Raw genomic sequence first — 15,758 nt, 5'->3', positions numbered from 1 at the left:
TATCTAATTATAGTAATTTGTGTATATTTGTAGATATTTGTGTCTCTCTGGTTGTTTTGAAGTTCCTTGTAGCCTTACCCGGTGTCTTTGTGTGTTGTTTTATTCTGCTTTGTCGTCATTTTTGTTTTTCTTTGTTATCACTTTGTGTCCCATATAGTAATTTTGTATCCATCAGTAGTCATTTGGTCATGTTGTTTGGCTTTGTGGTGGTTTGTGTCTTTTCGGTTGTTTTGAAGTTCTTTGTAGCGTTTTCTTGTGATTATGTGGTCATTGTGTTTCTCCTCGTGGTCGTTTTGTGTCTCTTTGTTGTCACTTTGTGTCTTTTTGGTCATTTTCTGTCTCTTTGTGCTTATTTTGCATCTCTGCTGCCTGACCCCTTGGGCCCCTGGGCTATGCCTTGTGTGCCCATTCATGAATCCATCCATGTGTAGGTGCACGTGACTGTGTTTAGACCCTTGAAGGATATACGAGTCACATATGTGTGGATAAACCACTATGATGCAATGTTCATAATACACTGTAAATCAATCGAGTCACCGTGAAAGCAGCATGAATGAGAGAGACAAGCAGACTGTGATTCTGCAAAGCTCTGTGAAGCCTCATGAGGATGCTGGAGGCAGCAGGGAGAGAAATGACGCCAGTGTATCGTTTCCTCTGTCTTAATGCCCTTGTCTGCATTTGTCTGTCTGTCTGGGTGAGTGTTTGGCACTTTGCCCTTTGACCTGAGACACAGACGGACACTGATGTCCTGCAACACAAAACATTAATATACCATTAACTCTATACTTAGCATAAACATCTAACCACATTAACATACTGTACATGTTTTTATTTATTCTTTCTCCCTCTCTCTGGCACACAGCCAGATCTAAGACGCCGGTCCCCCACAGTGAATACCCGGTAGTCATTGAGCTATGACACAGGCATTCTGGGAGCCTCCGAAAGTCTGCGAGGGAATACTGGGAATTCTGTCCAAGACAGGCACTGTTAGGACTGCAACGTCTGTTTTCCACTGTGACAGCTTAATAGCTGCCATGTCTGATTATACACACATAGTATGAGTCCATGAGAGCTGTTGGAAGTGGCACAGCAGCTCCTTAACACACAGCTTTGCTCAAAAAGTGACACATACAAGCATACAGCCATACATGCATGCAGTCCACAGACAAACCATGGACATAAACAGACGGGTTGATACTTAAACAATTTGGTATGCTGCATCTTTTGCAGTTTCTGCTGCAATTACATTGGGATTTGGGTAATGACATTGGTTATGCCTAACTGCTATGATTCACTACTGAGGCTTGTATATGTGAAACTCAACTGGCAAACTCACACAAACACAGGCTGGCCATGGCCGTGGAAGGCCTGCGCTGTCTGTTAAAACCATTGACTGTAACAGAACTTGTCCTAAAAAACATGACAACCATTTCTAATTTTTAGTCAAGAAAGAAAAAACATTTCTCTCGAGTTTTATCTTATAAAAGGACCCAGAGGGGGGTAACACCCACTGGCCTACAGTATGTTACAGTACATTGAAAATATGTTTTAAAGCGCAGTAAAATTGTGAGCTCATGGAGATTTGGGAATGAAAGAGCCCTTACTGATAGATTTTGGATTGCTCAGATCGTTCTATTGCTTTCCTGAGAATCACCCATATGTGACTATTTAAAATGTGTTTTAGTCAGTGTTTCTCTGCGTTGTCAGTAATTCAATGTGTATGTGTGTCGGTCCTAACTGGCCACATTGACCGCAAGAAGACGGAGACGAAAGGAAGACAAAATTGTAAAAGACATATATGAATGAATAATACAGTCAACAGAAATTTATCTCAACACCCCTACATCCCCTACATTTTTCTCGCTTCTCAATTTCCTCTCTGCTCCCCCATCTTCTTTTCATTTTCTCCTCTCCTCTCCTCTTCTCTCCTCTCCTCTCCTCTTCTCTCTTCTCCTCTCCTCTCCTCTCCTCTCCTCTCCTCTCCTCACACTCGCCTCACACTTGCCTCACACTCGCCTCTCTTCTCCTCCAGCTGTGGGTTGTTTGATGTCGCTCTGTCCCGTCCAGGCCAGCTGCCCCAGAAACCAAATGAGGGGTTTTGTCATCCCGCTGACACCTGGACGTCCCCTAACCACCGGTTACTTCCCTAACGACCGACTCCTTCCCTAACGACCATGAGAAACACAGGGCGACCACCAATCAATCACTGAAATTCCTCTGCAGCTGTCTGTCAGTGTCGGCTAAGTGTCAGGATACAATATATTTCTTGGTCAACAAGTCTTTCTTACTTTTAAAAGGCTGATACATGTCTGCGGTGGCCTGTTTCAAGACCTAAGAAGCAGGATTTTTTTTGCTACTAAGAGCTTTAAAACTGACTTATTACTAATTGACACGAACGGGTGCAGTAAGTTGTCCCTTTTTAGCGCATTAGATGTAAGAGAGAAATGGTTACTGTGGCATTTACAGCCCAATGAGTAAACTGCAGCAGTGAGAGTGCTTGTATACAGTCATTACAAGGGTCTGTTACGTAAAATGCATCCAGTGGGCTCTGAGCTCACCTCTCACCGTGTCCTAATTACAGGCTCCAGAAGTTGTGCAGGTGAAGGCGCACACACCTTCTGACACCATAAATACACATCTCTGGTCAGCTAGCTACTGCAACCACATACCTCTGGGGTCAAGTACGGCGGTTCACACACAGGATGCTTTCCATCCTACAGGTTTTTTAAACCTGCTAATGAATGCACATTAATGTATGCTTGTGGGTAAATTTCACAGCTAACCATTACTATTCAAAGGGGTGTTACCATCCATGTGCCATATATTAGGCTGTGGAATTTATTTAGCTTTATTTTTAAGTACCTCTGTCAAACAATGTTGCACAGAGGGGGTACACAAAGGGTACATTTGTTCATACAGTCCTCCTATAGCATAGCAACAAGGCAACTGTAGGGACATTCAGAGTATACTGCCAAAAATTAATACACCACATGACACATAACAGCATCAAAATGACGCATTCAAAGGCAACTCCACCAATTGTACACCTTAGGGTGTTTACAGGTCTTGGGGAGTACTACTGCCCATGTGAAAAAAGTAGGAATAAGCCTTTTGTGGCTCCAGAGGAAGCTGCATGTATCTGATGAACTGCTCTCAGCAATGTCACTCAGTGTCAGAGTTGCAGTGTGGGTAATGTAGGTGCCAGAGTTTTAAAAAAGGAAGAAGCACACCAAAGGTGATATCAATGGTTCTGATGTATCGATTTAGATAATCTGTTTTTAAACTGTCCATAATGAGTCAAACAATGTTATATGATGCAATGCTAGGCCAGTGCTTTTCAAAACTTGCCGCCTACATTACCCACAATCCAATTTAGCCAAATGACATCACAGGAGGCAATTTATCAGATTACATGCAGCTTCCTCTGGTGCCACAAAAGCCTTTATACTCTTTTTTTATATATGCAGTAATACTTATCAAGACCTGTAAACACACTTTAATGTGTAAAATTGGTGGAGTTACCCTTTAACCTGTCATAATAGTGTAATAATACTATAATACTATAGCAGTCACAGAGGTCAGTCTGTCGTATAATGTGTACTTTTGTCTTTCTGATAATAAATTATTTTTAACTAAAGTTATGATTTGAATGCAGGACTTGTAATTGAGTATTTTAATGTTGTGGTGTTGCTAGTTTTACTTACATAACACAATCTGAATACTTCTGCCACCACGGCCCTCATGCCATCACGCTCGAAAGTTGCGGTCTAGTGGACCTGCCCAGCATTTTCGTACATTGTTACAAAGCATGCAAGAATGTTAGTTGTTTGATTGTAACATGCACCCAAATAAACATCTGTATTCGCTTGTCTCTTAAAGTGTTAATATATTTGTGTATATATGTTATGTGTTCCTAATATTTTGTCCACCCCATCTATAGTTTGGCTGGATTTAAAATTGAAAACATCAGTGTGCATAATCAACAACACCATAAACTACAGCCTCAATTAAATAAAGTTTAATCAACATCTCTCTAAAACAACTTTTTTTTTTTTTTAAATGACCGCAGTACTATGATTCGCCACAGGGGGGCGGGCGAAGCAGAAACCGGAAGCAGGAAGTGAAGTCAACGTCGACGTGCGAAATTCAAACTTCTGGAACAAAACATCTCCGCCGGAGGGTTTTGCTCTGCCATATGGTTGTTGACTGACTTCACCTCCTTCTGCTCCTTTTTTCACATAAACTCAGGTAACGACAAGGGGCGTCGTTCAGTTAGCTTATAGTGCCGCAATTTTACCAAAGTTACTTGTATTAGTTTTAATGGTATTAACGATTTCTTTCAGCTAACTAACGCTACTATTCTTTTTTTTCTTTTTAGCGTTAACTGACGTTAGCATGGTTAGCTATAAAATGTTAGCCACCTTCTAACGGTTATTCTAAACACGGAGATAGGCGTGTGTTTTCCAGCTTAGTTGAGTATTTTAGAAAGTTGAATGCTTAACTGTTTTCCTCCACCGCAGGGAGGTTTATCTTCGCCCGGCTGAAGCAGGAGGATGCCGGTGGAACGGACGGAGCACCGCGGGGCCGACGAGCTCTTCAAATTCTATGAGGTTTATGAGACCATCGGCTCAGGTAGTGTCGATATTAATGTGTGTCTGTGTGTGAAACGGCTCTGTCAGTGTCGTATCCTCTCTGATGTGAGTTATGGACTTTGCGTGTTTTTCAGGAGGCTTCGCTAAAGTCAAGCTGGGTCGACACATCCTGACAGGAGAAAAGGTTGCCATTAAAATCATGAACAAGAAGGATCTAGGGGTGAGTCAAGAGACCCTCTGCCCACACAGGGTGTGATTAATCTGTGGTATATGTTTGCATGCAACCGGGCCACATGTCAGAAAAGACAGTAGAGACTATGAAATGTGTATAATACGTTAAAGTATAGTCTTTAGTCTGTGTAATGTAAAACAAATCACATTTATTTAATTTTTTGTTTATATTTGGAGAACCATGGTTGCTCATCTTCCTGTGTTCTGCTTAAAAAACATTTTTAGAATGCAGCATTAAAAAATTACGAAATAAATGAAAAATTGTCTCTGCGTCACCCCAGGACGATCTACCCCGTGTGAAGGTTGAGATTGAGGCCATGAAGAACCTGAGTCATCAGCACGTTTGTCGTCTCTACCACGTCATAGAGACCTCCACCCAGATCTTCATGGTGCTGGAGGTAAGCACACATGCACAGAGACTTTGTGTGAGTGTGAATGTGACGTTGTCGTCTTCATTCAGTTTGCATCCTCTCTCCCTCTCAGTACTGTACAGGTGGGGAGTTGTTTGACTACATCATAGCAAAGGACCGTCTGTCTGAGGAGGAGACCAGGGTGTTCTTCAGACAGATTGTGTCTGCGATGGCCTACGTCCACAGCCAGGGATACGCACACAGGGACCTCAAACCGGTAAAACAACCACTTGATTGCATGTGAACAAGTGACGAGAAACTATGAAAAAATGCGTCTGCTCGTCTGTGATATATTGTGCATATTATTTTTAATGCCTGCTGCAATGTTTGTCTCTCTGACCTGAAGGAGAACTTGCTGATTGATGAAGACCACAACTTGAAGCTCATAGACTTTGGATTATGTGCCAAACCTAAGGTACATCACCACATTCCTCATTTCTTATTGTGTTTTGTTTGTTAGATTGCAGATAAAAGAAATTGAACTACTTTAGCTTTGATGCCAACTTATAATCAAGTAGTAATAATCTGAATCTACAAAGTAACTAGTAACTAAAGTTGTTAAAATAAAGTTAAATAAACGTAGTGGACTAGAAGTACAGCACTTAGAACTTAACTGATGTTAATGGGTTCCAAATATCAGTGATGACTTGTCATCATCCCTGGCAAAAAACATATTGGTTGATCTCTATTATAAAGCTGATGTGTAAATCCAGATCATGCGGTCTCTTATGTGGTTATCTCTCTCTCAGGGAGGTTTGAGTTATGAGCTCATGACGTGCTGTGGCAGCCCTGCGTACGCTGCTCCTGAACTCATCCAGGGAAGAGCATATATTGGTTCAGAGGTGAGAGATATGCTTTGAGCTGTTCACAGCTAGAACCATCCAGGTTATAATTTAAAGGTTTGTCCTTACTTCAACCCACAGATCTTTGCATTTGTTTTTCACTAAAAGTCATGATTACCTGCCTGTTCCACGATTCTGCTTTTTTCATGGTGTACTGATCATATTCGCTGGTGCATGACTTGGTGCAACTGAGCTGTGAAATCCCAACTCTAACACTTGAAGCTGAAATACTGCTGTGCGGTGTGTGTTACCTGCAGGCTGATGTGTGGAGTATGGGAGTGCTGCTGTTTGCTCTGCTCTGTGGATACCTGCCCTTTGATGATGACAACTGCATGGTCCTCTACAGGAAGATTACAGTAAGACATTTTCCCAGCAAAATATTTCTGGAAATTAATTATCAGAAATTCTGAGCCCCAATTATTTAAAGAAAAGCATTGTTTTGTTATGTTTATTATTTTATTGTTTGACTCGAGAAAAACTGCTCTTGAATTGCTCTTAAATATCATGTATCCATTTCCTACAATTATTATGAGTTATTATAGTCATTGCCACCTAAGGCAAAGCCAGGTGTTTGTTTCTATTTCTAATGTATTATTATTATTCATAATCTGTGTTTTTTATGTCTTTTATCTCATCAGAGAGGTAAATATGATAACCCACAGTGGCTCTCTCCAGGTAGTGTCCTCCTCCTCAACCAGATGATGCAGGTACATAATCAGTTATGCTAGCTTTTGTGGATGTCACAGCAACTTGCTATAATAGAAGAGTAGAAAAGATGGAGAGTAGAAAGAAATGAAGTTTATGATGAATATTAAAAAAGAGAAATTCAGAATTAAAATATAGTTTTATTCATCTGTACAACATGTACAGTATTTAAAACCTACTGTAGGTTGTTGGATTTGTAGTCTCTTGCATGTTGAGCTGTAGTTTCTCTGTGTGTCCTGTAGGTGGACCCCAAGCGGCGTGTGACTGTTAGACAGCTGCTGGACCATCCCTGGGTGATGAAAGACTACAACAGCCCCGTGGAGTGGCTCAGCAGGCAGCCGGTACGCAGACACACACTCTCTCTCTCTCTGTGTTGATGTCAAACTGACATTTTTGATACATTTTCTGAGGTTTTTGAATCAGTCACCACTCAGGTCCTTTCCCTGAAACGATTCAATAATGCTTGATTTGACTTTTTTTTCTTTTCTTTTTTTGAGAATTGTTGATTCATGTTCACACATTAAAAAATGAAGAAAAAAATCGTGACAACATGATGTTTTCTTTGGTAGCTTGGTCACATAGATGTGGACTGTATCACTGAGATGGCTGTCAACATGAAGCGATCTCGGGAGAGCACCACAGCGCTGGTCAAGGAGGTGAGTGCCCATTTGTGCTCACATTTGAGTGTTAGCATTCATGTTTATTACGCTCATCAGTTCAACATCTCTAGATTTTTATTGTGTTATGGATGGTGATATCACCACAACTGCATATGTTAAACATGTTTGTTCCCCTTCTATTCTGTGCAAACATAACTCTCTATTTGATATGCATCTTAACTCAGTGGCGGTACGACCAGACCACAGCCACCTACCTGCTGCTGCTGTCAAAGAAGCAGAGGGGCAAGCCTGTCCGCCTGCGCCCTGAACCAACAGTCTGTGAGGACTCCTGCTCTCCACTGCACCAGGGAATACAGGTCAGACTCGGGAACCACAACTCCCAAAAGGCTTTATTCCTTTTCTGGGCTGCTGACTGTCTTTACAACAGCATGTTCTGGTTCAGTCTTTATGACTCTACCCTGCACCTTGCACTCGTATTGTTTCCCAGTTCCCAGTGTTGTTGCACATCTTTGATTTATTTTTCCCTCTTACTTTCAGACTAGGAACACCATTCACTTCAGCGAGGATGAAGACGCCGTGATTGTCGGTTCTCTCGACTTTTGCTCAGACTACATTGATGACTGCCCGTGGGTTTCAGGCACACAATACACACCCCAGGGGGTCAGAGGTCAGCCCGATGGATCTGCAAACAACAAAGACATGGTATGTGAAAGCTGGCACGAATGTGTTTTTGCAGCCTTCCCTGTCCTCAGATTAAAGGGACATTCAACCCCAAAATCAAAAAGAGATATTTGTCATCTTACCTGTAATGCTATGAGCTACCGAGTTTTGAAGGTGTCGTCTTTGGAGATGTCTGCCTTCTCTTGAATATAATGAAACTAGATGGCAAAACAGGGTTCTCCGCTCATCTTCCAGCAAAATGCAGCTGAATCAAGTACAGATTAAAAAAAAAAAAACATCTTAAAAAACTCAACAGCCTGTCTCTTTCCAGAAATCATGACCTGGTTACTCAAAATAATCTGCAGACCTTGTTGAGAGCAGCTTAATGTAGCAACTATTTTCTTTTACCACACAGAAGGAAACATGCATCTACTCATAGGCAAGAGGCTCGTACGTGGGATATAAACATCAATAGTATCCTCTTTAGCTCGGCTGTAATGTTAGCTAGCTTAGTTGGCTAGCCTCTCGTCCATGAGTAGATGCATGCTTTCTTTTGTGCAGTGATGCGTTTGGTGAGTGTAGTTCGGTAGGAAAAATAGCTCCAATATGAAACTGCTCATAACAATTTTTCTGGATTAGCTTGAGTAATCAGGTTTCTGGAAAAAGACACTCGAGAGCCATGGCGCTTCCAGAGAAGTCTACTCACTCTGCATTTATCTCCTCTTTGTATTCCTAAAGAGACTAGCATCTCCAGCCGTGGAGAGAAGATGCGCTTACAGCCCAACCGCAGACAGGGGCCGAACGGTGACAACACCACACCGCCAGGAAAGAAGGGGCAGAGACCAGACCACTGAAAACAAGGAGAATATTGCTGTGCAGGACAAAGATGTTGACATATTTGCGTTGCCTCCTCCTCGAACTCCTGTGTCCAGTAAGAAGACTGCACGACCCAACAAGAATGTGCTGACCACACCCAATCAAAATGCAAATGGCACTAAAACCAATGCAGTAACACCCAAAGGTAAGAGGAGTCTCTCTGTTACTCAACCAGTGGCAGTAATGAAGTGCAGACAATGCAGGGTTTCAGTCAGTCATGCAGTTTATTTGTATACTGTAATTGTTTATTGTTCCAAACAAGGGCTTTGAAGTACAATCTCTATTAGATTATTTGCATTAGCCAACTGGCCCTCTCCACATTGCTCTTTCATTTATCTGTCCCCCGCTCTGTCTCATGCAGCTGTCATAATCACAAGTGCCACGTCCACATGCCACACATTTGCAAGTAAATTGTCTTCTGGTAATAAACTCATTTATTGGGCCTGTTTTTTTTTTTTTTTTTATAGCCCAAAGCCACTCATATTTCTGTGATTTAGCTGTCAGTGGGGAAATGGACACACACACACACACACACACACACACACTCACATACACACTTATTGTCACTGTCAACTCAAAGGTGAGGTTATTATCAGGAAGCTAATTCTGTTCACTTATCTGTAAATGAAGGACACTAATATGAATGGAGAATCATTAAAGTCTTAATTATTTGTCAAAGTGAATTCTCGGCTCAGACGTCCGGCCTCATTAGTTTCCTCTTTAAACTCGGCCACAAGTCGGCTAACGCGCCACAGCTGACCCAGTTGGTGTTAAACCCTGTGGAATCTGGCTCGGTCCTGCTCTCTTTACAGCCTCTTGTTCTCTAAGCTACAGTGCAGACATGCTGCCACTGACACACACACACACACACACACACACACACACACAATATGGTCTGGTGTGTCTGTCCCTAGGCGTGTGCTGTGACAGGTGTAGCTGTCTCTTTCCTCTGCTCACTGTCCCACGTGGGCTGTAGTGACATGTGTTCTCTTGCCACTAAAGCCTAGCCTCTCTCTTTGTGTGTATGTGTGTGTGTGTGTGTGTCGGGCTACTTGTCTCTGTGTATACCAAAGCCTTTGTGTTCACAAGTCCAATGTCAACGCCAGTGAGCTCCATGCATAAACGCAAAGGACTGTACTTGCCAGTCTCTCAAGTTTTTTTACATTTATTTTCTGTCAAGAGGCTTCGAGGTTGGAAAATCATCTTATTCCATATCGTATTGACCATATCATTTATTTTGCATCAGTCTTTCTTGAACTTATAAGATGCTGAGTGACACCAGATGAGAACATTTTCTTTCTTCTTTACTAGAGCTTGCAACAATTAATGGATTTATTGTCAACTATTAAATCAACTGCCCACTATAATCAGAGTAATATTTTTTAGAAAAACTAGTCAAAATTCTAAGCTTCTTTAATGTGAATATTTTCTGGTCCTCTTTGACACTGAACTGAGAGCATTGGGTTGTGGACAAAACAAGATATTTAAGGATGTCGTCTTGGTGCTTTGGGAAACACTGATAGACTTACCCTTACCCTACTCTGCCAATTATTTTCTTGATAAATCATTGGTAATAAATCATCATTCAAAACTCAAAAATATTAAATTTACTATAATTTAAAACAATAAAAATCTGCATTTCATAGTTGAAATTATTATCAAAATAATTGCTGATAAATGTTGTCATTTGACTCATCGATTGACCAGTTGTTGCAGCTCTACATACTTCACACCTTTAGAAACATTTGGATTTTGAGTAGAACTTTCTGTTGGTTTGAAATTTTGGCTACACCGCATGAGCATGTAATGACTGGTTCAGCGGTGGGTGTATGAGATTAATGTGACTTTTTGAACAAAACTGTTTCTTTTCCTTTGTAGGTGGAGGCAGTGCCTCTAAAGAGCAAAGCAAGAAGAGGGCAGAGAACAAGGAGTTTCCGAACATTGAAATAATGGCCTTCAGTCCTGAGCGAAGGTGAGTGGGCTGGGTGGAGGCTCTGAGGTGAGAGTCAGAAATGGGAGAAAGGAGAGAGGCTAAAGTTCACATAGAAGTTTGATCAAATGACCCACCGAAGGGACTAAATGTGTGACTCTGTTTGCTCTCAAGGTCTCGGTCTCTGGACTTGGCTGTTACAGGAGACAGCGGGAAGAAGAAGAGAGGAGGAAAAGTGTTCGGTTCCCTGGAGAGAGGCCTGGATAAGGTGATCACCATGCTCACTCCCAGCAAGAGACGAGCCCTGCGTGATGGCCCGCGCAAGATCAAGGTATACACACTTCTTGTTACCTGTTCTGTGTCCCACGTCCAATTATTACTCCACAGAGAAAAGCATTTCTGTCTGTCTTTTCCTCCAGGCACAGTACAATGTTACTCTGACCAGCCAGACCAACCCAGACCAGATCCTGAACCAGATCCTCTCCATCCTGCCGGAGAAAAACGTTGATTTCACACAGAAAGGGTAAAAATGATGCACGTTATCCCCTTTTCTGATCAGACATCCCATTCTTTGATCCTAATCGTCTTCTTCGCGCTTCCTTTAGGTATACCCTGAAGTGTCAAACACAGGGCGACTTTGGGAAGGTAACCATGGCGTTTGAGCTGGAGGTGTGCCTGCTGCAGAGGCCTGAGGTCGTGGGGGTCCGCCGCCAGAGGCTGAAGGGAGACGCTTGGGTCTACAAGCACCTAGTTGAAGACATCCTCTCCACATCCAGTATCTAAATAACGCACTTTCCTGCAATACCAATTCAATTCAATAAAGGGTGACTGATCAGTGATTGATGGTGTCTTAGCACATTAATGATCAGTCGTTCATTATTCAAAGTGAATATTTAAATCTGTCCATAGCCTAGCTAACAATCCCCCGACTACATGTTGAATTCAATTTATGAGCATTACATGTCGGGATCCTGTACAGCGTGTCTTGTTTTATGTAGAATATTGTTTTACTTACTTACTCATAAGCTAAATAGGATCTGCGCCAATCCTCTCGAGATGAATACGCGTTTGTATGAAATGTAACAACGCTATTTACAGCATACCTTCTGGCTAATTATTTCCATATTTATATCTTGATGTTATTCTCCCCTGTAGGCGCTTAACTTGATTGAATAACATAAAGAAGCAGAGCATTGCTAATTTACTGACATTGTTTTTTTGATGTATATGTTTACACTTCTTCTATCATGTTTTTACATGTTGTCTTGTCTGCTTTTACCTTTGGTCTAGTTTTAAACTGTTACGTTGTGTCTGATTCTTCTGACATGTAAAAAGAGCAAAAATAAATGGTTTCTGGTAAATACAATATGCCTGTTTTTAGGTAGACGGATGCATTAATGTTTTTTTTTTTTTAATTCAGCAGTTTGATGGAGCAGTGGTGTGTATTACATTCTGTCACCATCCTTCTGTTCGTCTTCTAGGCTTCACTCCTCTTTGGTATGAAGATTGATAGTGATCGTTAATCTTGGTGACAGCGTTTCCAACAAAAAAATAAGTTGAAAGGTGTCGAATGTCTACAGTGTTTCATCAGTGATATCAACCATAATAACGCACATACAAAGTTTATTTTGGGTCCATTTTATCCTTGAATATTATAACTTTGGAGCACATCTTGAACTTGCTGTTTTCTCAAGTAAATGTAAAACTCCAATGAAGGATAATGATCTAGCCATGACGCTCAAAATGGTGGATGATCATTGTTATGGCAGAAATGGCTGTAGGAGCGTGATTGTTATGACCGTCTGGATGACTAAATAATGATGATCATTGCCTCCGACATCTGAACAGGGTAAAACACAAGAGTCGAAGGGCTTCGCTCCCCTCCCTATTCTGAGACAAGATGCCACTTAGTCATAACAGCGCTGCAGCTGATTGGCATTTATTTGTGGCAGGTTCTCCTTGGTGTCTCAGCAGGGAGGGGAAAGGTAATGGTGGGTTGAGAGGATGATAAGGGGGGTTCGACCTTAATGGAGTCTGAGAGAGGGTGGGTGGTGGGGATGGTAATTTAAGACAGGGTGAAGGTTGGAGTTTGAGAGATAGAATAAAGCCCCATATCCTCCATAGTATTCCAGTGGTGGTAATGACTCCTGCTGGGTGGAGGTTGGAGAGATGAGAGTTGTGTTTGTGTGTGTGTTGTGGACAACAGCTGGACTAAAAGCCAGCTGTCACCTTTATCACATATAAGAGAGACTCTCCCCACTTTTCTGGCCATTGCCCATTTTCATCTCCTTGCATGCTTTCTGCGATTTCTCTATTCAATGTCAGGAAATTGGTGCCTTATTTGATTGATTTACTTCAACCCCTCAGTGTTTGTTTTTGCCTGCTGCTCTCTCCCTCCTCTCCTGCTGCAAACCTCTCCTGCTGCAAACTATGCAGTCATAGTCCTGGTCAGGGCCGCTGTAAATCACCTCCATACTGCACCCCCTGTCGTCAAACTGGCCTCCGTTGGTCTCGTAGGCGTGCTAAGTCCCAGTCTGGTGTCCAACCGAGCCCTATTGCCCGCGGTGACTACTCCCATGATCTGAGGTCAGACTATCTAACAGCAACTAGCCAAAGATAGCTAGCAAAGAATATATTGCGCAGTTACTCTCTATTTTTGGAGCCACCTTCAAATTCCCACCACATCTTTCAAATCACACCTTTAAATCCTGTCATGATCTGTCATGAAATGATTCATGTTGTTGACCCTCCACTCAAACAGGTGGCGCTGACAACTCCCTCACTCAAGCAGTACAGTCCACTCTGATTTGAGAGCAAGACTCTTGCACAATGTCCTGAGGAGGATTAATGAATTAGAGCAGAGAATATAAGCAGAATATAGAATAGTGTGAAGTCTACAGCCAGACAGAAGCAGGAGTGAGCTGACCCGCAGTTGTACATCCAGATTGGAAGAAGTGTGTTGGGTAAGTAGACATGTAAATCTATGATAAACTGCTCTCAACAAGTTATTAAAATGTGCAGTTTCTGATTACAGATTAGAGCAGCTTGGTGTTGAACTGTGTTGTTTTGTTGTGTCAGGCCTGGGAGTGTGAAGGCGTGTAGGAGAAATGAGGCCTCTGCTGGCAATCGCTCTCATTCTCCTTTTCCTATGTGAGTTTATGTTTCTTGAGAAGTGCTATTATACCGATATGGTCCAACAATTTTGCTTGCTGTGTGTGTGTGTGTGTGTGTGTGTGTGTGTGTGTGTGTGAGGCAGCTGCATGACACATCCATTTCTTTTGTTCTTCTGTCTGCATATCTGTATGTATGTATGCTCATTTTTCAGGGCTTCACAAGGCTCAAACGTCTAATGACACCTTGCATGGAAATCCTTGTGAGGTAGGTTGATGCAAATAAATGAAGAAGTGGCCCACTTGTGCTATAATGCACCGGTTCCATGATTACAAGGTGGATGTGAGAAAAAAGCATATAGTTACCCAAAGATTCTCCAGATGTCTTTTTTTTGTATTGCTTATTCAAATAATAAAAAAAAGTCTTTACTTAGTAGGCCAATGGTGATTTCAGCTGATAAAGTTTGTTGCATGTCAAACCCATTGTTCCTGTCTGCCTCCTCACTATTGACTGTCCAATAAAGGCCAGAAAAGAAACTTGAAAATGTTTACAGTAATCAAAAGTAATCAAAAGTAATCAAAAGTACTTGTATGTGAAAGCTTTGTAATCGTAGGGATTAACCCTATTAATTCTAACCAGGTTAAGCACCCTAAGCTCTATGGAGCTTGTTGGTGTCTTTAAGCTGATTGTTTTGGTTTTCTGGCCTACAACTTCACTGTTTTGGTTCACTCTCACAGTGTCTCAGTCATTTCCAGCTGCAGCAGTAAACTGTTTTCAGAGAAAAGACGCTTAAAACCTACTGTACACTACCTTACCAGCACCAAATGGCAGACGGACACAGCTAGCTGGTGAACATAGTGGAGGATTTAGCAGCTAAGGAGCCAGACATTTTTCTCAGGAGTTGGTAGAGACCAAACTATCAGAACTAAAAGAGAGTAAATATTGGACTTAAATTGGCCAGGTGGCCAGAAACACGACTCCAAATGTATGATAGTGTTGCTCCATGTCTGCTGGATGTGTAGATCAAGTTCACCATAGCAACTTAAAAATGATAAATCAATCATATAATCATATTTCCACCTTTTCGTTTTCATCTTTCAGGCAGTATCCACGAGTGAGGCAGTGGTGTCTCTCCTCTTGTCTCCTCTGTCTCTGTACTCCTGGCTCACCTCCACGCTGCTCAGACTTGTCCTGTCCATCCCGGCTCTCGTCCTCAGCTCCCTCCATCACTCCCTGCTTCTGCTCCTGGCCGGGCCTTGGTGCGTTGCCAGCGTCTGCGTCTCCCTCCTGCTGACATGTCTCCACGTGGCCCTGTACCTGCTTCACCTGGCTCTGGTAGTTGGGGTTGTGGCCATTTTGACACTGACGCAGAACAAAATGGCTGACAGCGACACCACCAGTGACAAAGTGTTATACCAGCAGAAGAAACTGGAGATGCGTCGCACCAAAAGCAGACTGAGGATCTTTGGTCATAGAGTTGCGCAGCACGGCTGAGTTCTGCTGTACGATGATCATATTGTGTGTTTCTTTTGAGTAAAAATCCCCCTCAATTTGCTTCGACATGTGTTTACCTTCATTTATTTAATGAATATACAACTGTAGTTGATTTTTACACAGATTCTGTGTTTAAATTGGCTTTGGGACACTTTGTAGGAAGCAACAGGAAAAGAAAAACACTGATTAGCGCGCATCCTCGTGACCTAAATGAGGGTGAAAATATATCTGCTAGTTGCTACTTTAACAAACAGCATGCAGTTGTCCACTTATCTATGGCTCTCATT

The 15,758-nt window shown here is 42.1% G+C and overlaps 2 protein-coding genes across 2 annotated transcripts; both read left to right on the top strand.

Moving 5' to 3' along the window:
- Nucleotides 1-4,132: 4,132 nt before the first annotated feature.
- On the top strand, nt 4,133-12,234 carry melk (maternal embryonic leucine zipper kinase). The gene is made up of 18 exons (XM_084377837.1): nt 4,133-4,248; nt 4,521-4,632; nt 4,727-4,812; nt 5,105-5,221; nt 5,307-5,450; nt 5,580-5,648; nt 5,983-6,075; nt 6,333-6,431; nt 6,714-6,782; nt 7,023-7,121; nt 7,350-7,436; nt 7,625-7,756; nt 7,938-8,102; nt 8,799-9,081; nt 10,815-10,908; nt 11,041-11,197; nt 11,286-11,389; nt 11,472-12,234. Exons 2-18 carry the CDS (start codon nt 4,554-4,556, stop codon nt 11,647-11,649), a joined length of 2,055 nt encoding a protein of 684 aa, XP_084233963.1. The 5' UTR covers nt 4,133-4,248; nt 4,521-4,553; the 3' UTR covers nt 11,650-12,234.
- A 1,416-nt stretch (nt 12,235-13,650) lies between these two features.
- LOC311251200 (uncharacterized protein) lies at nt 13,651-15,537 on the top strand. Its single transcript, XM_084343555.1, has 4 exons — nt 13,651-13,829; nt 13,945-14,016; nt 14,192-14,244; nt 15,079-15,537. Exons 2-4 carry the CDS (start codon nt 13,974-13,976, stop codon nt 15,469-15,471), a joined length of 489 nt encoding a protein of 162 aa, XP_084199681.1. The 5' UTR covers nt 13,651-13,829; nt 13,945-13,973; the 3' UTR covers nt 15,472-15,537.
- Nucleotides 15,538-15,758: the final 221 nt, after the last annotated feature.

The sequence above is a fragment of the Pagrus pagrus genome (assembly GCF_965226575.1).
Source record: "Pagrus pagrus genome assembly, chromosome: 2".
In the NCBI taxonomy this organism is placed as follows: Eukaryota; Metazoa; Chordata; class Actinopteri; order Spariformes; family Sparidae; genus Pagrus; species Pagrus pagrus.
This window is presented reverse-complemented; position numbering and strand designations above follow the sequence as displayed.

What these genes read in the sequence shown, in the direction of transcription:
- LOC311251200 (XM_084343555.1), top strand. Translation starts at nt 13,974, where the DNA reads ATGAGGCCTCTGCTGGCAATCGCTCTCATTCTCCTTTTCCTAT. An exon ending in TCTCATTCTCCTTTTCCTAT is followed by an intron (nt 14,017 to 14,191) that starts GTGAGTTTATGT and finishes CTCATTTTTCAG; the next exon opens with GGCTTCACAAGGCTCAAACG. An exon ending in TGCATGGAAATCCTTGTGAG is followed by an intron (nt 14,245 to 15,078) that starts GTAGGTTGATGC and finishes TTCATCTTTCAG; the next exon opens with GCAGTATCCACGAGTGAGGC.
- melk (XM_084377837.1), top strand. Translation starts at nt 4,554, where the DNA reads ATGCCGGTGGAACGGACGGAGCACCGCGGGGCCGACGAGCTCTTCAAA. An exon ending in TGAACAAGAAGGATCTAGGG is followed by an intron (nt 4,813 to 5,104) that starts GTGAGTCAAGAG and finishes GCGTCACCCCAG; the next exon opens with GACGATCTACCCCGTGTGAA. An exon ending in GATTATGTGCCAAACCTAAG is followed by an intron (nt 5,649 to 5,982) that starts GTACATCACCAC and finishes TCTCTCTCTCAG; the next exon opens with GGAGGTTTGAGTTATGAGCT.